Source organism: Hippocampus zosterae, chromosome 11, assembly GCF_025434085.1.
Source record: "Hippocampus zosterae strain Florida chromosome 11, ASM2543408v3, whole genome shotgun sequence".
In the NCBI taxonomy this organism is placed as follows: domain Eukaryota; kingdom Metazoa; phylum Chordata; class Actinopteri; order Syngnathiformes; family Syngnathidae; genus Hippocampus; species Hippocampus zosterae.
Genome location: NC_067461.1, coordinates 20,360,091 through 20,383,419, shown reverse-complemented (window position 1 = coordinate 20,383,419; position 23,329 = coordinate 20,360,091). Strand labels below are relative to the sequence as shown.

The following is a 23,329-nucleotide window of genomic DNA, read 5'->3' as shown; positions in this document are numbered from 1 at the left end:
CACCAGACAGGCCTGATCGGTGGATTGCTGCAATGATGGTTATCTTTAGGGAAGGTTCTCCTCTCTCCACGGAGGACCGGTTCTTGACTTGACAATCCTGTCTCAGATATCTAAACATTTCCTTTGATTTATGCTTGCTATATGCTTTGACATGCACCTGTGAGACCTTTTATATAGACAGATGTGTGCCTTCCCAAATCATGTCCAATCAAATGAATTTACTGCAGGTGGATTTCAATGAAGCTGTAGCAGCCTTTCTTAAGGGGTGTTCACACGGGAACTTTTACTCCGGTGAAGCACCGATGCTGCCCCCCGTAGAGCGTTCACACGTACAAAGTTACACCGGCGTAGCCCCTGAAAACAGCTTAAACCAGAGCAAATTTAACCCTGCTCAGGAGATGGTTTAAAAATTTACACCGGAGTAAATGCTAGTTTGTGGGGCAAGACCAATATAAAATGGGATGTGTGAACGCTACAGGGTTAGACTCGCAGAAACTGCCGTGTGAACGCAAGTGGGGCTTTTTACATATGAATGCTCCACAAAATTTGTAAGATGTGTAAGATATATCGCAAATAAAATACGTCGGTGCAGCACCGATGCAAATGTGTGCCGTGTGAACACCCCAATAGATGATCATTATAAACAATGATGCCGCTGAGCTGAATAATTAGTTCCGTGGCAGGTGAATTTTACTGGCCAGTGTATGCGTCATCTGTGGTTGTTCTCCTCTAGGAAGCATGTCCATGCACCTCGACATAGCCAGCTCCGCACACCTTTGTAGGCACATCTCTGGCAGATTGTTTGTCCAAAATCAGAAAACAATCTGGCAAAGGAAGATTCCCACACCAGGTTTTGAATCCTGGGGCCTCTTCGAATTCTCATTTTTGGCCAAGGAAATTTATCCGATCATACACAAGCGAGATGAACCGTAAGTACTCGGAGAATAGGCTAAGTTGAATTTTACGACTGTTTAGGAAAGGTGCCTGAATGCAACTTTCGTTCCCCAGATTGCATTGTGTGCTGCGATGCATTTAATTTCTGGAGTTAGAAGGACGTTAATCCTTGTCATTTGTGTTGAATGTATCATTTTAGACAGATTTAGGTGTGGAATATGTTGCACTACTTGTTGTATTAAACAAACCGTGACTTAAGTTTTTGTGTAAAATAGAGACAACTAGGCCAAATTCCAGATCCAATTTGCTTTGTTCATCTCAGCATTGCTTGTTAAATATCAAAACTTTTAACACTGATTGAAAACGTACCGGTTTCGATTCCAGCTCCGGCCTCCCTGTGTGGAGTTTGCATGTTCTACCCGGGCCTGCGTGGGTTTTCTCCGTGTGCTCCGGTTTCCTCCCACATTCCAAAAACATGCGTGGCAGGCTGATTGAACACTCTAAATTGTCCCTAGGTGTGAGTGTGAGTGCGAATGGTTGTTCGTCTCTGTGTGCCCTGCGATTGGCTGGCAACCGATTCAGGGTGTCCCCCGCCTACTGCCCGAAGACAGCTGGGATAGGCTCCAGCACCCCGCGCGACCCTAGTGGGGATCAAGCGGCTCGGAAGATGAATGAATGAATGAAAACGTACACAATTGGCCATCTCACTGATTAGGATTTAGTCATTTGGTACAAAGAATAATCATGCTTACACAGGTTTAGTTGCCTTTAGCAAATACATATTTATTAATGCTCTGGTAGCAAAATGATCTCTAAAAGGACATTTGAAACATCTAAACACAAAGCAAACCATCCAGTTGAAGTTTTCCTTGTTTTCAGAAGTGGTAACACTTTGCACTAATAAAGAAATGTATTCTGCAACTAGCGATCCTCTCCGCCCGCTTTCAATCTCACTGCATCCAAGCAAGAGCATGCACGTCTACTCAGTAATTATTTGAAAAAAATCCAGTGCTTGGGAATTCTATCCAAATATACATTAAGATGTCCTATGAATCATTTCTCTATTGAACATGAATCTCCATGCGAGTAAACAAATAGCTTCAAAGGTCTCACTCACAACAAAACAAAGAGGAGTACACAGGCGTCCTACGATCTATGAAAATAGTTTCGACAAATATACTGTACATATGGAGACAAAAAATATATATACATTTACAACTATTATAGACATATTATACATCTGCGATAAATCCTCTATACGGGTATCAGACATGTGAGAATCTCCAAGACAACATTTTGTTTCCAAATACAAATATTGTTGTGGCGGGCGGTTTGGTGAGTTTAAAACCATGCGGTGTTGTATATTGTTTTGGTTTTAGATATCTGTTGGAAATAGCAGCAGAGAAACATTTCAAAACAAATGGGTAACAATGTACTGTGGGATAAAGTGCGTGGTAATAAATATGTTCTGTTCCGTACGATACTCCAAAAAAAGTCAAAAAAAAGTTTCCAGACATGGAAAATGCTGCATCTGCGGACAAATATTGGAACGTGGACAGGTCCAAACAAGGGATGTGCACTGGACTACATTTCTTTGATCAAATAAATCACTGGTGTCAAATGCAAGCCCCGGGGGCCAAATCTGGCCCGCCACATCATTTGATGTGGCCCGCGAAAGTCAACTTCCATGATCCTTTCTAAAATGTCTACCCACATTTTTATTCTCATATGCAATAAATAAGATATATATTCTAAGCATTTTCTTGTTACCAAACCCCTCATGATATTAACTTAAACAATAGTTGAATCAACAGTTATTCTTGACTTCTTAATATGATTTCAGTCATAACGGCCCACCAAGTGAAACGGTAACACAAATTTGGCCCGTGCCAAAATTTAGTTTGACACCCCTGAAATAAATGGATGAAATAATCCATCAACTGCTATTCTTGGGATAATTGCCTGGATTATACTGAATCGTCAATGCCTTGCATTCCATTTTGTATCAATGACTCGGCATGCAAACATAACACGTTGGTCTCCGGGAAAAAACTGAAACATATTTCAATACTGTAATATACTGTCAATAACAATATTTTGCCACAAAACAAAACATCGAACTTGTTGGTGCTAGCTAGTCCAGTCTGCATTTTCCTCAGTGAATTATTTTCAAGTGGGGAGGAGACCTTTCATACAATGTGTGTGTATGTATACTGTATATATATCCATATACCCCCCCACCCTACCAGCAACTAGAATTACCTGTATGTGTATGTGTGTACATATATATATATATAATAACAGATTTTAAATGCGAGATCAGCAGGTAAAGTGTCATACCTTACATACAAGACACAGACATGTACTTTTCTTTTTACAACCCATAAAGCCTTTCAAGTGGGATACTATCATGTTTGTATGATCATAATTATTGCATTATATATACCGGTATTCAACAAATTTAAATCCTGTTTTCCTGTAACAACACAGAAGAATCTGCCAGAAATAGATAAATGAGCGTCACCCACTATAACAAAACAAAAATCAAACAAAATGAAAAAAAAAACATTTTGATACAATTGAAATCTTTTTTTATCATGATTAATCAAAATAAATTGAATAACTGAGGAAAATACATTGTCTTATAAATTTAGAAGCAGAAAAAAAAGCACCTAATTTCAAAGTGTACTGTGCAAGAGTCAACAGGTTTTAACAGTTGTGAAAGTCTTTTAAGGAATAAGTGTGAATTCTGTGCTGTTTGTGGACTCCTGGAGTGGAGTTGAAGTCCTCAGGAGTATTCACAAACGTACATGTTACATGTCCTAAAATCTAGTAAAAATATTCATTTCCAACAAACCTACCAAATTGGGACAAATCTAAACATTAGGTGATAGAAAATACAAAGTTTCTCGACCCCAAAAATAAAGTACCCCAACGAGGATATATTACATCTTGAAGCAAGACATCAATCTACCAAAGAGTGGCTAATCAAATAATGCCATCAGTGTTTTGAATTAAGTCATCATATTAAAGGAGCGAAAAGCAGCAGTCAATGATTTTCCATACTTTGCTTCAATGCGGCGACGCCGTCACTCCCGATCAACACTCGAGCAGTACTCTCCTGGAACACTTGACGCAACTGCTTCATCTTACAAGGAAACGCATCCCTATAATCAGCAATGGAGCATTTTTGGAGCACAACAGAAGAATCACCGAGACCAAGAGGTCTTCCTCTGAAGCTAGTTTAGCCTCTACAGTGCAAGGTAAAATTTTTTTAAAATTTTATTTCCTAATATCAACACACGGTGCATCTAAAATAGATTCATTAAAAAAAAAAGGTAATCAAAAGCAATTGTGCTTGTCGGTACACATCTGTAAAGAAGTGTTTCCCTCCTAAGAGTGGATTGCAGCGCCCCTGGCACCATAAATAAACCTATCGACGGTTCCGTGACCTCCAGAAGAGATATGTGCGTATGACACCAATAAATAATATATGCGCCATCCGAGGCTATTTACAGAAAACTATTTACAAGGGGGGAACCAAAAGCTCTCCATAAAGCTAACAAAGTCTTTTGAAATACAAACCTCCGTACATCAGCTTTGACGCTTTCATTTAAAAAATATGACTGGATAATTATTGCCCTGGTGTGTTTTGGATAGTTAGAGAATAAATAAACATAGGCAATGTGTCCCATCGCTCAACGCTATCAATTCTGGATCTGGAATAATGTAACATAATCCAGGATATGCTCAGATGACAGTTGAGACATCGTCTCGGCTGCCGAACAAACGTGGCGTTTCCGATCAGATGGCACATTATCGACTTGGAATCACATCAGTCCACAATGCTCAACTGCAACCTTCCAGTCGTGTCAAATGTTGCCTACAGAATGATTACTGTCAACTTGGAGATATCGTCATCGGAGAAAAGAAAAAAAAGTCTACCGGAGCAGAAATTTGCGGTTGTGGCCGCTTTCGTCTTGGATGTCGTCCCAGTCACTCATTCCTATCTGTCCGCTTTTCATATTAACTTTTTCATGCTCCCTGTAACCTGATTTCCTCATAAGCTGTCCACTGTAGTAACCACGGTCCCGGAAAGGGTTCATAAATACAATTTGTCAATAAATAAATAGATAAATGTGTGATTCCCCACTCAAGAATGAAAGAACGCGAAGGTTATCTGCAACTCTTCTTGTTAATTCAATTTGCATTTTTGCATCTCATTCCGGTTGCACTGCCACGTATTTCATATTCAAATGCCACATGACATTTGAAATTGTGTGCGCGCGTGTGGGTGTAACTTAGTCATCCCTGCAGGTGGGCAGGTTGACAAAAGTGAAGATGTTGTACTCGATGAGGCAAGAGAAACACAGGAAGACGGAGTAGAGGAGGAGACACATGAGACCGAGGCGCTTGTCCAGTGTCCACTTGTTGAGGTGAACTCCAATAACCTGAACGCACAGACAAGCACATGGATTAATGAACCATTCAAAATACTCAAGGGGCCAAAAACTGTGGCCTGACAAACAGTTTTTGTAGTACAGTATTATGATTCAACCTTTTTTATTTTTTTAACAGGTATAAGACTCATTGAAAAAGAACATCTTTGATAATAGCAAGCTGGCCAAGAAAGCAGCAAGTTACCATATATTCCGCACTATAAGGCGCACCTAAAAGGATTTTTATTTCTAAAAAGCCGACAGTGCGCCGAACAATCCAATGCGCCGACTATAAAGAAATTTTAACTGACTTTATAGTCCCCATTGAGTTGTTTCCCCGTTAGTGTTCCTATGCCATTTAGTGGTGGTTATTAGCAGGAGCCATTTGTAACGTAAAAGGGTTCTGCCTGACATTAATGGACGTGTGCATTCACCAACACGCACTCAAACAGACAACTACTTTCTGAGCTCTGCGCAGCCATTATGAAACGAAGATAACACCAGAAGCAGAGTTAACTACTGAATAAATGAAGGAAGGAGGACACAAGCTAGACTTCTAAGGATATTTAGCCCCTTGTGGATGCAAACCCATGAGGTTTGTGTGCCTTTTCGTTGAATCCATTGTCTTTATAACTTTTGTCTTTCATTTATTTAAGTGTACTTTTGTTTCATGTCCGGGTTTGTGAGCAGTTCTAGTGGCTTTCTTACAGTTGCAGTGGTTGCGAAGGCTCAATATAAATAAAGCTGCATTGAATCGTATTGTATTCCTTTAACGTAGAAGCATCGGGTGGATGCATAGTGCAACCACAGCCATTATTGTAGGTAGACTGAAATATACTTAACAATTACTGTATTTTCTGCACTATAAGGTGCTTCGGATTAGAAGCCGCACATTCAATGAATAGCCTATTATAGGGCACATCACATTATAAGGCACATAGAATAGATGCTACAATCATGGCTGGGGTTGCATTATGCGTCCACTAGATGGAGCTACACTAAAGGAGATTCAATGCAATACAGCTTTATTTATATAGCGCCTTCACAACTGCTGCAGCTATAACAAAGTGCTTTACAGAATATTTAAAATACTACGTCCAAGAAATCAGAATATTGATCCAAATATATAAGGTGCTGCGCTGGATTATAAGGAGCAGTCGGATTTTGAGAAAGTTGAATGCTTTTAGGTGCACCTTATAATATACGGTATTTTTCTATTGTACGTTTGTGTCCAAGTCTAATACTGGAAAAAAAAGTACATAACACTTGAGTGTCAGTTCACTTGAAACTTGTGGTGACAGACCGAGGTCTAAAATATTTTACCCCCAAAAGTTACCTCCTTGGTGGCAGTGACAATTTCAATTTGTGATATGCCCATTCATTTAAGGACCAATGAATTATTTGCCAATGCCATTAAAAAATCTCACAAGATGTTTGGGTGTTGTTGTTGCTTGCTTAGGAAAACCGCCGCCTTTGGTGGAAGTGATGAGAGGTATAGACATACACTAACCGTCAGAAAAACAGATGCCAACAGGAGCCCGACAGAAAAAATCAGTCCTTTGCTGTATAATTTGATCTGCAAAAAAGTAATATGCTTGTATTACTACTCGCATTACTACTGTTAGACACAGACAAGCACATGGATTAATGAACCATTCAAAATACTCAAGGGGCCAAAAACTGTGGCCTGACAGACAATTTTTGTAGTACAGTATTATGATTCAACCTTTTTAATTTTTTTTAACAGGCATCAGCAGCAGTCAGAAACACACCAAACCATGTCGTGACTGCGGTTGAACCAAAAATAACTGTAGTTTCACTTATTCTTATTGTATTGTGGACCCATTTTTATCTTTGCTGCTTACATCAGAGCCGTAGTTAATAGCAAGTGTCTTCAGGGCCCAGGGGAGGCCAAGGCCCACCAAGATGTCAAACACATTACTACCGATGGAGTTGGACACCGCCATGTCTCCCATTCCTGCACAGAAGCAAAGGGAGAAATTTATAATGCGACAGAAAGACGCACGGTAGGAAACGGAGGTTAGGGAGACAGCGTGGGCAGCTCGGCAACGGGTTCAAAAAGTGAGGCTGACGACGTCACCTGTCTGATTGATGTCTCAAAGAAAGGTTGACATGTCAAGAGCACAAAGTGAAGCAGAGTGATGGAAAAGGCGCATGTTTCTACAAAATCAGAAACCTGCTTAAATATTTGATGACAGGAGCTCAAAAAAGCACAGATCAAATGATTGTTGAAAGATCCCTGTTGAGCCGTCTCCCTTCACCACCACCCAGTTTTCACTAAGCTGTAACGGGAACAAAATGGCACAGAATGTGTGTGTGTGTGTGCATGCTCGTGTGTGTGTTGACTACCTTGTCTTGCCACAATGAGGCTGGCCATGCAATCAGGGACGCTGGTCCCAGCTGCCAGGAAAGTGATGCCCATGATGACGTCGGGGATACCGAGAGTGAAGCCAATCACTGTTACCTGGAAAACAAAAATGTTTTTTTTCCTGTTGTTACTGCTTGACCGCCGTGTTTATCTTAGGTGAATCTTTGATGGTGAATTCTAAAAATACAAGATCACAAAAGAATTCAATTTAACCTTTCATAAGACTGTAACCTGATAACATAAGATCTCCACTGTAGTGACCGTTGTCCTTGAAAGGGTTAAATTGCATTTGTTTGTATACAAGCTGACGTTGAAATGCTGCGGGGTTAGTTTGATCGTTGAAATGTCACACTTGAAGTTGGAATAATTTGAACGGATCTAGACATGGAGGAAAAAAAACATCAAAAAACAACAGATTTTCTTTATTTTGAGAAGCATGTTTTTTTTTCTCCCCCGGTAAATGCTAGGGAACTCAAGCAAAGTTTTTATGAAAGAATCAAAATGATGCCAATGACAATGTAATGAAAGAACAATTGATTTTAATTACCTTTTTTTTTTAAATAGAACCAATCGTTTTTATTTCTTAAATTCACATTTTGTATCGTGGAAAACTTTTTTCTTGTCCTGATGATTCAAGCTAAATTAATACAATAAAATATAAAATAAAATAGAATAAAAAAAAAACAAAGCTCGACTGAAATATAATTTGGATGTTTTGTAATTTATTCTGCAGACCTCAAAAGTCAAAAACAAAACTCAGAACTGCATTGTGAAAACAAACAAATAACATTACTGATAAATTACAAGTTTATTTCATACTAATATACTTTTAACAAAGGCCAAACGTACACCATAACGGATGTCAATTCATCTCCAGTTTTCGTTTAGTTTAGGAAGCATGATTTTCTCTCTCGACACCAGACATTTATTAATTTGCCTTTTCTTTTGCTGTTTGAAGTTGGTTGTTTTTTACTTTAATGCTGCTCCATCCAGACATCTGAAAAAGTGTCATCGTACGGCCAAGCTTTTCATTCCAGTGTTAATGCGCTAGCCGTGTCAATAATAGCTTATCATTAGCATAAGTAAATTATTAAATCCATCGCTCTCAACAATCTCTTTGGCAACGCAATTGCTGCTCTATTAGCAGGCAAGGCACTACTTTGCACTTCAGCGTCACTTATGGTCTGGAGTGAAAATAATTTTCAGCCAACACGACGTTACCCTTACGTTGAGGAATTATTATTATTATTCAAATCTTCTTCCACAAACTCAACATTATTCAGCGTTGCAGGGTTTTGCTAATGCCGCCACCTACAATGTATTCTTGATTTCTTATTTGGAGGGTTTAATTCCCATTTAAAATATATATATTTTCATTCACTTTGGTTCAAAATTTGTGTGACGTTAATGATTCTCTCTGCGCTGTTGTGCAAATATATTTGGAACTCTGGTTGGGTACGACTCTGAAAACGCTCACCATCCAAACCATGATGTAGGAGAAGGCTGCGATCCACAGGGTTGAGGCGACAAAGGACAGCATGAACCAGTTCTCCCAGCGAGGTGTGGAACAGTTGGGCACAGTGAAGTACAGCAGTAGGCACAGGGGCCAGGCCAGCAGCCACTTCAATTTGTTGCACGTACCGGCTGCAATACACACACACACACACACACACACACACACACACACACACACACACACACACACACACACACACACACACACACACACACACACACACACACATTAATGTATGCATACACCGATGAAAATTAAAGGACAGTGAATTGTCTGAATTTTTTAAAAATGATGACAGAACGTGACATACTTGGACAAAAAACGGATTTACTTTTACACATTTGATTTGATCAGATCCGAATTATTGGGTTGCAATCATTGTGTAACTTCCACATTTGATCAATTATGACATGATTTCACACAAAATGGATTTCCAGAAGCAGCTCAACATTTTTTGGGAATGATTCAATGATGGGTATTGTCTTGTTTGAATGGAACTATATACTATACTTGAAAAAAGTACATAATCTAATGCTATGAATGCATTATTTTGTGCAGCAAACTATTTTGTGTATTTTTGTAGATACAACCAATTTCACTCAATTCATCGAGGGCACAAGTTCTTCAGCTTTTTTTGGGTAAATAAATATCAATGCTATTAGCAGAAATAAAGATTTTGGGTTGTTGGAGCCTTCGATTGGCTGGCAACCGGTTCAGGGTGTCCCCTGCCCGAACACGACTGGGATAGGCTCCAACACCCCCCGCGACCCTTGTGAGCCTCAGCGGATCGTAAAATGGATGGGTGGATGATTGTTGGAACTTTAGTTTGAGGAACACAAACAAGAATTCTTTCAGCTACCTGGACACCGAAAGGGCACAAAAGGGTCTTCTGCATCCTCTTCTTCTTCTTCCTCATCATTTTCATTATTCTCATTGTCTTCATTCTCCATCTCATTTCCTGCCTCGTGATCCTCACGCTGCATGTTAAGTCCGCGCTCTGCTCCAGTCAGCCCGTTTTCTATGGCCCGCTTGCTCGTTCCTTTCACTGGCCCATCCGAGTCGCCGTTGGTCAAAATTCGTGTGTTGATCAGCCGTTGTCTCTGTACACACATCAGAAATATCATGTTCCATATTACAACGACATGTATGAGCTCATGTAGAAAGCATGTACAGTCAAACCTCGGTTTTTGAAAGTCTCGGTTCTTGTCCAATTCGGTTTTCAACCGAATTCAATATTCAATATTCCGCGTTTTTTATGCCTCGGATGACGCACAAATTTCGCTCTCGAACAAACTGAGCGCACTTGAATGCACCATTTGACTCCTCTCGCCTTCCTTACATAAGGAAGTGACGCTTCCTCGTGTTGCTTTCCATTGTGAGCAGATGTGTTCAGTAAACATTTTTATTTTAAAATGAGCGTGGTTTCAGTTTTTGAACAGCCTTCTGGCACAGATTATGGATGAAAACCAACGTTTGACTGTAGTATCAACTTCATAAGGCACATAAGCAGTGGTGGGCACGTTAGTCTGTCGCCAGACTTCCGTCATTATTTCTGGCTGGCCGACGTGGGACCAGTCCTTCCGTTGTGACCATTTACTTTCAAGGTGCACTTTTCCAGGGGGGAAAAAAAGACTTTATGAGGCTAGTTAGGTGTGCCCTGCGATTGGCTGGCAACCTGTTCAGGGTGTCCCCCGCCTACTGCCCGATGACAGCTGGGATCGGCTCCAGCACCCCCCGCGACCCAAGTGAGGATCAAGCGGTTCGGAAAATGGATGGATGGAGGCTAGTTAGACCAACGCTGCTTTGCTTAGTAGCTTGAATCAATCTGGATTTTTTTCCCCTCAAATGCATGAAATGCTCTTCTTTAATGTAACAGGCCTCTTTCGTATGGGGACACGGTTTGTAAATTGGATATGTGAGATGTAAGATACGTGCAGATGAGAATGAAAATAGAGCCCCACGATGCTATTTTTCATCTCCAATTGCCACTAAGAAGTGTAAAAACAACCGGTTGGACATGGAACAATTAATGAGGGCAAATCTAATCGGAAAGCTAGCAAGAGCAGTGTGTGACGTGATATGTCATTGGAACTAGCCACAATCTTTCTACAACTGAAAGTAGTAGTGTTTGTGTGTGTGTTTACCTCAGTGATGAGCATTCGGGAGGCCATGGTGAGGCGGGTTCTCGGGGAGAAATGGCTGGTGATCATGATTCTCATGCCGGCCTCCGAGAAGGACAGCTGGTGGGGGTACGCTGAAAGCAGCTCATCAACCATCAACACGGATGTTTTCCTGTGACGGTTTGCTTCATGGCACACAAACGCGCACAGAGTAAATACATTGCGTAAAGGTGTGGACTTAATAATTTCTCAATAACTAATCCTGTTATCAGTTAAACTAGACCACTTCTGAAATCCCATATAAGACACACTAAATAGACCTAAGAAATGTATTGAGACATATGTTCAATATAACGGAAACAATTCGAGGTAAATGCAGTAAAGGCATCTTTTTCTCTCCGGGAGACAACACTTCATCACTAAGCCATTAAATTACACTTGTCAATAAGTATGTGGATCTATCGGACGTGTACATGTAGTACTTCTTGCTTGGCTCTCGACGAAGGCGGAGGCTTTTGCTTTCTACTTGCCCCTCGGGGACTTTTGCTGCTGGGTACACCCTAGATCAGGCATGTCCAAAGTCCGGCCCGCGGGCCAAATCCGGCCCGCGGTCGAATTTCATCCGGCCCTCGGCCCCTGTCATAAAATCAGTGCCGTCTGGCCCGCAGGTTGGGCGCAATGGAACACTGTTGCATTGACTGAGGTCTCGTAGACTGGTGAGTGATGTTTCATAGAGTACTGCTTCCCTCTAGTGGCTAAATGAGTAATAGCATTCACTAAATGAGTAATAGCATTTAGACACTAGAGGGCAGTAGCACTCTGAGACATCACTCACGAGTTAACAAGACATCACTCCGTGTTTATATTGACTGATATGTCATATTTCAAATGATCCTTGCAGTTGTGGATATGTGTATTGCTTGTTCATTTCCCTGTTGTTCGAGTCAAAGGTTTTGTGACTATTGAAAAGTCATGGTGATACATTTTATGTTTCAAATCAATCAATTTGCACTCAGGAGACTTCATTTTAATGTTCAAATGAACCAAAAGAAATTCTTAAGATTGTTGAAATTAAAATAAAAATGGAAACGTGAAACAGACTGGCTTACTAAAATTTGCTGAACAATATTGTTGTTCAATGTAAAGAATGTCAGCCAAGGTCGGCCCCCCGACATTTTACCACATAAAATCTGGCCCCCTTGGCAAAAAGTTTGGACACCCCTGCCCTAGATCCTTGGAGGAAGCAGAGAATGGTGTGCCTGTCAACACTGTCCGTTGAGGATGTGGATGACATCTACATTATCGGCATTCCGATAACAGGTATGCTGCTGTTTGGTGTTAGCAGTTTCCTGATCTATCGCAATATTCAACCTACGGGAGCGGCTCTTTTGGAAGTGAAGAGGCACCCAGACTCAGACTGTGCTCAACCACAAACTGTTGCGGTTTTGGAGCGTCTCTGCAAGATGGTCAAGAACTTGGAGAAACTGGAATCCGTGCTCAAATATTGACAGAAATCACGGATTTGGCTGATCGACGCCACTAAAGAGACATAAGCCACGGACTCAAGGCTGTCTTAAATTCTTGGGCAGCCTGCTACCAAGACAACATCTGCTATCTCGACCTTCCCCTGATGAAAGTATGCACGGAAGCTAGTCCCCCACCATGTCTTGTGACCTGTTGTCACTGCCGCCTTCCCTCCTATGATCTTCGAATGCATTGTTGCCTCCTCAATCAAGACCATCTCACCAACAAAGAAATTTCAATTTGGCTTCTGTACTCACCATAGCACTCAAACTGCCCATCTCAAAGTCACAAATGATCTCCCCTCCTCTGACTCGGGCCTGTTTTCCATCCTCACCCTCCAAGACCTCACTTCGGATTTTGACACAATAAACCAATCCATTCTGCTTTACTGTATTAAAACTTTTTACTATTCTCAGTTTCACTGACAACACCCTCACCTGGCTGACATCACATCTTTCAGACCAGAAACAGTTCATTTGTCTCAGTAATAGTTCATCCTCGATTGCCTCCCTGTGCCAAGGCGTACCTCAGGGCTTGTTATTTGGCCCTCTCCCCGCATCCTCTTCGTCCTCCCCGTCGGTCGGATTATCCATCGCCATGGGCTCCACTTTCACTGTTAAGCCGATGACATCCACATCTGCCGAATCCGCCCCCTGCACCCACTCAAACTGCCTTTCTGGATGCAAACAAAGTTTCTCAAACTTAACTGTACCAATTCTGACATTATGATAATAATTCCAAATCCCTCATTTTACCCATCTGACTTGAATTTCTTCTTCGACAACTCCACCCTCTTACCCACACCCCACTGCCGGAATCTTGGAGTCATCGTGGACAACAACATCACCTTATCCCAACACATTAAAGTAGAAGAAAAAAAACAACAACGCCGAACTCTGTATCACCTGAAGAATATTGCCTTCCTTTGCCCGTCTTTCTTTTTCTCTGCAGCTGACACGCTTATCCGTGCCTTTGTAACATCTCACATTGACTATTGTAACAGCAGCCTATAAGGCACACCCTCTAATCCTCTCAGCAAACTTCAAGACATTCCAAGCTCTGCCGCCTGCCTTCTCACCAATACTCGCTCCTACGAAAACGTCCCCCCTGTCCTCCAGCACCTTCTTTGGCTTCCTGAGCCCTCACCGCATCAAATTCAAAATTCTCCTACTCACCGTTAAAGCCCTCAATACCAGACCCCCACCTACCTTAAAGACTTACCCCACCCCTACTCCGCTTCCTGTGCCCTGCGTTCCTCTGTCAATCACCTTCTGACCAATCCTAAGAGCAGACACCAAAGCTGGCGGTACAAAACATTACATTTTGCTGCCGCCACCTTTTGGAATTCAGTCCCGAAAGACATCCGTGCTACTATTGACCACTCTATTTTCAAAATCAAATTAAAGTCACACCTGTTCCGTACTGCCTTTAACCTGCAATAATTACAAAATGCAACCTCTCCTAATTATCTACTCCAAACACACACCTTCATATCCCGCTTAAATAGATTCGCCCCTGCCCTGGGCAGAGGTCCACACTCAGAATCAAAGCAGGAGTGATCAGAAAAAACGTGACAATTTTTAAAGCCATCATTACTTGATTAATGTGACATGTTCACAATTCAAACTGTGACACAGACTGCAGAAAGTGGTCCTTGATCCTGAAACTGAAATATCTTAATTCGTGAGGCATTATAAAGAGAAATATTGCTACCATTGTGGTTCTAAATAGTTTCTTTGCATATCTAAAAAAGCTCTATAAGTCAAATTTACTATTAGTAGTAGTTGACGTGTGTGTGGCACCCCCAGTGGCACTTCCTTCCTCAACAAACGCACCCAGTAGGATTGCAGCAAGTATCAATAAGTCCTTTTTTGAAAAATACATGTTACAAATGGACCTGCGACTGTAGTTTGGACACCACTGGCTGAACCCGTCCGTCTGCTGAGCCTCTAATGGTTAGTCAAGTCAAGTCAAGTCAAGTCAAGTCAACAGTATTTATAGAGCACTTTCAAACAGCCATCGCTGCATACAAAGTGCTGTACATGGAGCGATTTAACATATACAATAAACAGTAAGACGAATCAGTAATAAGTAATAAGTAATAAGGCGGTAGAAAGCACCAAGCAGTAAAAACAATAGCAAATCTAAGTCATGCTGAGTCAAACGCCGAAGAATACAAGTGAGTTTTGAGGAGGGATTTAAAGATGGGCAGCGAGGAGGCTTGCCGAATGTTCAGTGGGAGGTCATTCCAGAGAGATGGACCAGCAACAGAAAAGGCTCGATCCCCTCTGAGCCTCAGTTTAGTTCTTGGTACGTCTAGCAAAGACTGGTCCACAGACCTGAGGCGCCGGGCAGGGGTGTAGGGGCGTATGAGCTCAGAGAGGTAAGGTGGCGCGAGATTATTCAGAGATTTGAAAACAAAGAGGAGGATCTTAAAAATAATTCTAAAATGAATGGGGAGCCAGTGAAGGGATGCCAAAGTAGGAGTTATATGCTCCCTCTTACGAGTACCAGTCAAGAGGCGAGCAGCGGCATTCTGTACCAGCTGAAGGCGCTTGATGGAGGACTGGCTGACTCCAAAGTACAGGGCGTTGCAGTAATCGAGCCGGGATGTGACAAAGGCATGAATTACTGTCTCAAAGTGTTCATGTGAGAGGAAAGGTTTTATTTTGGCCAGCTGTCTAAGGTGAAAGAAGCTGGATTTAACAACGGCACCAATTTGCCGATCGAGTTTGAAATCACTGTCCAGTTTAAGTCCCAAGTTTGAGACCGTTGATTTCAGATAAGGAGATAGGGGGCCCAAGTCTACAGAATGGAATGTACAAGGTCCACTGGGGCCAAACAATATCACCTCTGTCTTCTTTTCGTTGAACTTCAAGAAATTTTGTGCCATCCAGGTTTTGATTTCTTCCAGACAGGATAGGATAGGTTAGCATTGATGAAAGGCATAGAACAATCAGGGTGGCTCATCGTTCAGTGTTACTTATTCACAAAACATTTTTTTGAACCTTTCCTCCATTCCTGTGCTGTTTTTGTGCTCAGGTCGTAGCAAGCGTGACTTTGGCACCATCTTGTAGCATAGTGGTGCCATAGAACTGCGCTGAAGTGACTTAATTTAGCCAAAAGTAGTGCTTTGTGTCATCTATGGCGATGATAAAGACATTTGGTTGGTCATCAGTTACTTCACTATTCAGGGTAGGGCATCGTTCCTGTCGCCAATGGATAGCTAAGGAACCCTGTCTATGGCTGTCAGGCTCATGTGATTGCCAGCACTAAGTTAGACAACTTAGTGAGGTTGTGTTGAGTCACACACACACACACACACACACAGGTTTGTTTGAAGTGCTGCACTTGTGGAAGGTGGATGTGTTGACACGCGTAATAAGGAGTCTGTTTTGCACTTTCAAAGCATCGAGACAGTCAGTAAAGACGAGTTGCTGTCATGTGCTGTAAATTCTGGAATGCCGCCTAACACTCCAAATTTAGGGCTCCATCTTTCATGAAGTCAAGTCAAGTCAAGTCAATAGTATTTATAGAGCACTTTCAAACAGCCATCGCTGCATACAAAGTGCTGTACATGAAGCGATTTAACATGCACAATAAGCAGTAAGACAAATTGGTAATAAAGGCGGTAGAAAGCACCAAAGAGTAAAAACAAAAACAAATCTATGTCATGCTGAGTCGAATGCCAAAGAATACAAGTGAGTTTTGAGGAGGGTTTTGAAGATGGGCAGCGAGGAGGCTTGCCGAATGATCAGTGATGAAGTATACCTTTTTTCAACAGCACAGCGGTTGCATCAGAGCCATCATCGAGCTCGCCGTGATTAGTGGCTCCATTGCGTAAATTGGATGAGTTCTTCTTCCTCCTCTCCAGAAAGCGAACCACATGGGAGTTGAGTCTGGAGGAAACAAATCCAACACTTCAGACTTGAACTATGACTAATCTTCAAGATTACTCACTTTCACTATTTTGACTTACTTCATGATCAAAATATAGACGAAATACATCAGGATCAACGTCAGTGCTTCCCACCTGAAAAGCACAGTAACTCAAAATCATGGTGCAAAAAACCCCAAACAAACAAATAAAAATGTGGTACTGTTAAGGGAGTCGAGCAACTGAATTGTAATGACTAATAACATAAATTACACTTACCAGACCACTTTTTCATCATATATGAACTACAATAAAGGAACAAGAGTTAGGTCAATGAAATGTTTCATTTGAATAAAAATGAGAATGACTTCCTAATCACAACATTGGGTACACTTGCACTGTCGAAAGAGTTTCAGCAGGAGGACTAAGTTGCGGAATTATAGCATTCTGATTCCGAAGTTATTTATTTATGGTATATGTCATAAAATGTCATATGTGCCAAAGTCTAAGCAAGGATGTCTCTATTCCACTGCGTGAGTCCAACAATAAATAATAACATATTCCATCCATCCATCCCTCCATCTTAACATTTTTGCTACATCTTGTTCTTATTAGGGTTGCAGCGGAGCTTCACACGCAAATCGTTTTACCAATTTACAGGCTGCTAGTAACATAAATAACTTGCATGTTTTTGGGATGTACCAGGAGGCTGGCATATATTGTCTGATAGGGGACTGAAACCAGAATTTTTGACAGATATGTTAAACCCTCTATTTAGATAATGTTTGAATACATACTTATTTGACAAAGTAACGTAAAAAGGGGGGTGAAAAATCTTTTGACAGTCCTTGTTCGTGAATCCCAATCAAATGCATTTGTACCTCATGTTGTGTCCTGCGAAAGTCAAAAATTTCATTGGAAAGCCCGTTTTCAAGAATTTATTGTTTATAATTTATTTCAATTTCTTATGTAACACAATCCAAAATGCATTGAATGACTGAAAGTAGCAAATTACCACAATAAGGGCAGAGATAGAAAGAGTGTAGTAGGTGGAGTCTCTGAGCAGAGGCCAGCAGGACAAATGGATGGTCTGGGGAAAACAACAAAATAAAAAAATCAGGCACATTGTTCTTTTACACACAACTCTATTATTTATATAATATTATTAATACTGATAAAATGAAGACATCAGGACTCAGTGCTGTTGAGTAACACGCTCTTGACAGGACACTTTTAACAAGATAAACATGGCTCCGCGTTGCTCTTGCGTAATATGTAATCTAAATAAAAAAAACATTCTTTCAAGTATGTTTCGACGTTGCTCGCGGGATTAAAGGGGCAGAGAGAGACAGGCGGGATTTTCTGATTTGAAAAACGGAATGGGGCTGAGAACATGTTCTCTCTTCGCGAAGTGTGATGTGCATTAATTCAATTATAATTTAATAATAATTATAATTAAAGAATAATTTCATTCATTCATTTTCCAAACCGCTTTTATCCTCACTATGGTTGTGGGGGGTGCTGGAGCCTATCCCAGCCGTTTTCGGGCAGTAGGTGGGGGACACCCTGAACCAGTTGCCAGCCAATTGTAGGGCACACAGAAACGAACAACCATTCGCGCTCACACCCACACCTAGGGACAATTTCGAGTGTTCAATCAGCATGCCATGCATGTTCTTGGAATGTGGGAGGAAACCGGAGGACCCGGAGAAAACCCACGCAAGCACGGGGAGAACATGCAAACTCCACACAGGGAAGCCGGAGCTGCAATCGGTACCGGTACCTCTGCACTGTGAAGTCGATGTGCTAACCACTCGACTACCGGGCCGCCCAATTAAAGAATACAACTATTCAAAGTTGCCTGTCTAATAAAAAAAAAAATAATGGTGTTCTTTGAAGAAAAGATACCAGCCTAAGATGTTTTCTCGAACCACACAGTTTGTTCTTGACATCATTGAGCTCAATTATCATTCTAGTGAATGTTAAAGACTTTTCTTGCGTCCTTTGGAAATGGAATGACCTTTCCATTCTCTGATTTGTCCTCTTTTTTTAAGTTTCATTGCCCCGATCAGATGTTAGAGAGATAAATGTAACCTCTGAAGGCAGGTTTGAGGCCTTACAAACGAGTCTTCACAATGAAAGACATCCAGGCGAAACCAATTCGACTATTTTTGTCCCCAGTGATCCCAGATTTTAGCCTTATCTTCAGTGTGACTATTTTATTGTCAATTATTGCCTACAAATGGACAATTCTTATTGTCCTTGAATACCAGTAATGAATAAACTGTGAAGTCTCGCTGTTGATGCAAAACAATTAGAACTTGCGTTGGTTGGCGTGTTGACTCTGGAGTGTTCTCCAGGTTAATATCCTATTCAATTATGTTTTATAGCACACTAGCTGGTTCGCCGCCCTCCGGGCAGCTCATCAGCTAGTTCCTGCGGAAGGCTGGTAAGGTGGTGGTTCGCCGCCCTCCGGGCGGCTCATCAGCTAGTTCCTGCGGAAGGCTGGTAAGGTGGGCCTTCGGCCCACAAAAGTGTTGTTGCTTGGTTCAACTTTTTGTTCATCTTCATTGCTTATCGCGAAAATAAAGAGATGTTTAGCTCTACTAAATAACTAACAATTTCATTGCAATGCTTGTGGGTAGACAACATTTTTTCGCTAAGATGCCCGCGCGATCGTAGTGAGCCACTGCCTGAGCGGCGCAGTGGCGGCGCGCAGTGGCGGCGCGCAGCGGCGCGGTGAAGTAGGTACGTTTTGAAAAGGGACAGACGGAAGGACAGACCGCGCAATATATATATAGATGTGTCAAACTCAAGGCCCGGGGGCCAGATTTGGCCCGCCACATCATTTTCTGTGGCCCGCGGAAGCAAATCAAACATGATCAGCTTCCATGATGGTTGCCAAAATTTCTACCAAAAAAAAAGAAAAAAAAATCATATGTAATAAATTAAGAGCTAGCATTGTCTTGTTACCAAAACTCTCATTACAGTAACTTCAAAGTGTTTCATTGAACAAAATAAATGTACACAGTACACAGTTCAATAAAAGTGCAATATAAAATATAGCATTAGCAATATATTTGTAGAATTAATATAATAAATTAGCAATAGCATAGAAAACACAGCATTAGGTGGCTGTGCCATTTAAAAAAGTTACAGGTTTTCACGTATGTTTATTCAGCAGTGAGCAGTTGGTTCTGGGAGAAATTTCCTAACTAAAAATTTTGTAAATTGAGATGTGTTTTCCACCTAAATGCCTTACTTTGTTCCAAGCCCCCCAAAATTCAGACATAAATGTTTTATAAAGCATAAAAATACATCCAAATATGTAATAAATACATGTTACAATTAGATTATTGTACAATAAATGAGAGTTGTGTATGATGTAAAAAAACAAAGAATGAAGAATAAAAATGATGGTCTTCTAACTTTTAATTGCGTCCTCCTCGTGTTTGTCCTCTTTAGTTCATGTTCTCTCTCAGAAGTGGTTTTTGCCTGGCGTTTTGTAAAGAATTGATCCAAGGACGTTTGCTTTTGTCGACTACAATCCTTCAAAAATGCCCACGGAAAACATCAGCATAGTGAGTGATCGCCTGATTGGTGAACACTTTTTCTGGGTAATTCACATTTACGTAAAACTATCAGAACACCTCATGGCCCGAGGGGCGAATGACAGACACATCGATCTATCTACACAGATAGACATAAACCAGGGGTGCGTGCCCATTACGTCGATCCTGATCGACCAGTAGATCTAGGACTCGTCCCAATTAGATCCGAAAGGAGAAAAAACAACATTTGTGTGTATTTGTACATGTTAGTAATATATTTTTTGTGTTAATGTACATCCATCCATTTTCCAAACCGCTTAATCCTCACCAGGGTCGCGGGGGTGCTGGAGCCTATCCCAGCTGTCTCCGGGCAGTAGGTGGGGGACACCCTGAATCGGTTGCCAGCCAATCGCAGGGCACACAGAGACGAACAACCATCCACGCTCACACTCACACCTAGGGACAATTTAGAGCGTCCAATCAGCCTGCCATGCTTGTTTTTGGAATGTGGGAGGAAACCGGAGCACCCGGAGAAAACCCACGCAGGCCCGGGGAGAACATGCAAACTCCACACACGGAGGCGGGAGCTGGAATCGAACCTCTGCACTGCGAAGCTGACGTTGAAGCTGTTAATGTACACTGCACCCTAATTATCCTATCCGTGTCATTTCCCACCGAAAATATTTAAAAAATAAAACAGGTAAATCTTTAACATACGGTGGCATGTAACCTACGTCAGCGGAAGTTGTTAGCGCTCAGCAATCTGCAATTGCAGCTTGTTTGGGCACCCCTGACATAAACGGTAGAGGTACCTCATAACCAATGGGATGCCAGGATGATGCTTGGTAATAGCCAATGGCAGAGCAGCTATAAGTATGTTGCGTTCAGGAAACTCGGAGCAGAGACTAGCAGCCCATACTATATTTTTACCTTTCGTATCTTGACATTTCTTTTGTAACTAGAGGCAATATTTTCATGTTGAGGCATTTCGTAACTTGAACATTTTGTATGAAGAGACGTTCGGAAGTAGATGTACCACGGTAGTTGAATAAACTGGTAATTGACTTCTTTATATTGTTTCAGTCACAACGGCCCACCAAAGGAAACTAAAATGTGGCTCGCGACAAAAATGAGTTTGACACCCGTTTTATAGAAAAGGTCTAACGAGGGTCAAAAAATGAGAAAAGGTATAACGAGGGTCTGAAGTTTCTTGTGAGGTGAGCGACTCATTGCCAGAGCCACTTTATCTTGTGAAAATGATCCGAAGGTATGGTGGGGAAAAAAATATGCTCTAAATTATTTTACTTGTTCCAATCGTTATACTTGGGCATCATTGAAAAGCACCACTCACTGGCACTTTTGAAATCCAATAGGGGTGAATATAGGATGTAAACCTCAGTTGTGCTCAACCCACAGCAGTACAGGTTCATGAATGAAGCAAAAATACTTGAGAATGAAAAACTTTACTTGTCATAACAGTGTACTTTACCTGCGTCGCAAATATCCCACACACTCCGATAATGCAGAGGATATTGAAGACAGCTGAGCCAACAATGGTGCCGACCCCAACGTCCCCTTTAGTAATGAATACTCCTGCAAAGCAGATATATAAAAATGATTCTTCGGCCAGTAAAGTTATTGGTTTACTTCATGAGATCAAGGTCGACGTATAGCCAGCCTAAAGTGTATAAGAGACAAAATATCTGGAAGGGTCTGCCTTTTGAAAATCCATTGGTATTGCCAATTTGAATTTCTTGTTCATAGTTACAGAAATCTGAATTCAAAATGGTTCACCTGCATTGCATCAGCAGTGCTTTCGGACCTTGAAAGAGACCGAGGAACCCCATCATGTAAAATGAATTTAGATTTACTTTTACAACCTACTGTGGCAAATTTAGTGGGTTTTATGGGTTCAGTAAGACTCTTTAACGGAGCTGCTGTCAGGATGTGTGCATGTGTTTGTCACCTATGACTGAGGTGAACAATTCAGGTGCTGAACTTCCTGCAGCCATGAAGGTTGCCCCTGCAACATCCTCACTCAGATGAAGGCGCTGTTGTAAAACAAAAATAATATGCAAATTTAAAGATAAATCATGACGGTAAATGTTGGGAAAGCAGCATTAAAAAAAACAATGATGAATGATTGCCAATTACCTCGCATATCTTGTCAAGTGAAGGGACGAAGTAATCATCACACACAATAGCCAAGGCATAGAACATATAGACTGCCTGCAAACACACACACACACACACACACACACACACGCACACACACATACACACACGTGAGCTTGTCCTAAAAAAACATATTTTAGGCAGTATCAGACAAGAATGCTAATATACAGTTTAACTGCCACAATACTTTTTAACTAGATCAGTTTTCAAGGATCAGTTTATAATCCAGTAGTCCTTCAAATAAAACCCAGTGTCATTTTTACAGTATTTTCACGACCATAAGACGTAAAAGTCTTACATTTTCTCCAAAATGGACGGGGCGCCTAATAATACGGGTCGCCTTGTGTATGCGCCGAGTTCCAAAATCAGTGAATGTTGTTGTGTTATTTGGATGACGGGCCCGCTTGACACAGTGATGTTGTGCCAACACTTATGCTTATATTGAGGGAAGGTGCTGCATTATGAAAAAAAAGTATGATTTATGATCCGGAAAATAAGGTAATTCTCATTCCTAATTAAATATTTTCTTCACTTTAATTTATTTCATGTAAAAATTTATGATTCTGTATAGAACGATTATTGAAATACCGTAATTATTAAGCCCAACGTTTTGTGTGTCCCCCCCCCCCACCATCTGTGGTACTGTCTTAGTCTTCAATAGTCGTAAGTACATCGTCCCATCATACGTACGTGTAAGGCTAGCATAAGCATCACCACATGGCAATGGGCGCGATGTGCTCATTGTGTTTGATTTCATCAACATTCTCTTCTCTCCGAAAGAAGCAAAACACATCTGCATGCTTTAAATATTCCCTTGTATAGGGCACATCATGTATGTACATAT

General features: G+C 41.3%; 1 protein-coding gene and 2 long non-coding RNA genes across 4 annotated transcripts in view; 2 read left to right on the top strand and 1 right to left on the bottom strand.

Annotated features, from left to right (window-relative positions):
- LOC127610741 (uncharacterized) overlaps positions 1 to 23,329 on the top strand; it is a 72,094-nt gene that overhangs the window by 43,208 nt on the left and 5,557 nt on the right. The window lies entirely within an intron of this gene.
- Positions 1,652 to 23,329, bottom strand: part of slc24a3 (solute carrier family 24 member 3) — a 77,823-nt gene continuing 56,145 nt past the window's right edge. For both annotated transcript variants that reach the window (XM_052081074.1, XM_052081073.1), the window contains exons 4-17: positions 22,465 to 22,539; positions 22,277 to 22,361; positions 21,800 to 21,903; positions 17,775 to 17,849; positions 17,039 to 17,064; positions 16,862 to 16,915; positions 16,654 to 16,781; positions 11,383 to 11,543; positions 10,098 to 10,338; positions 9,200 to 9,366; positions 7,704 to 7,818; positions 7,199 to 7,311; positions 6,844 to 6,909; positions 1,652 to 5,345 (exon numbers count right to left, since the gene is read on the bottom strand). In XM_052081074.1, coding sequence (XP_051937034.1) covers positions 5,196 to 5,345; positions 6,844 to 6,909; positions 7,199 to 7,311; positions 7,704 to 7,818; positions 9,200 to 9,366; positions 10,098 to 10,338; positions 11,383 to 11,543; positions 16,654 to 16,781; positions 16,862 to 16,915; positions 17,039 to 17,064; positions 17,775 to 17,849; positions 21,800 to 21,903; positions 22,277 to 22,361; positions 22,465 to 22,539 — 1,560 coding nt within the window. In that variant the 3' untranslated portion in view covers positions 1,652 to 5,195. The remainder of the gene's footprint in view (positions 5,346 to 6,843; positions 6,910 to 7,198; positions 7,312 to 7,703; positions 7,819 to 9,199; positions 9,367 to 10,097; positions 10,339 to 11,382; positions 11,544 to 16,653; positions 16,782 to 16,861; positions 16,916 to 17,038; positions 17,065 to 17,774; positions 17,850 to 21,799; positions 21,904 to 22,276; positions 22,362 to 22,464; positions 22,540 to 23,329) is intronic.
- Positions 12,583 to 12,948, top strand: LOC127610761 (uncharacterized). Its single transcript, XR_007965032.1, has 2 exons — positions 12,583 to 12,632; positions 12,775 to 12,948. It is a non-coding gene; the product is annotated as an uncharacterized LOC127610761 (long non-coding RNA).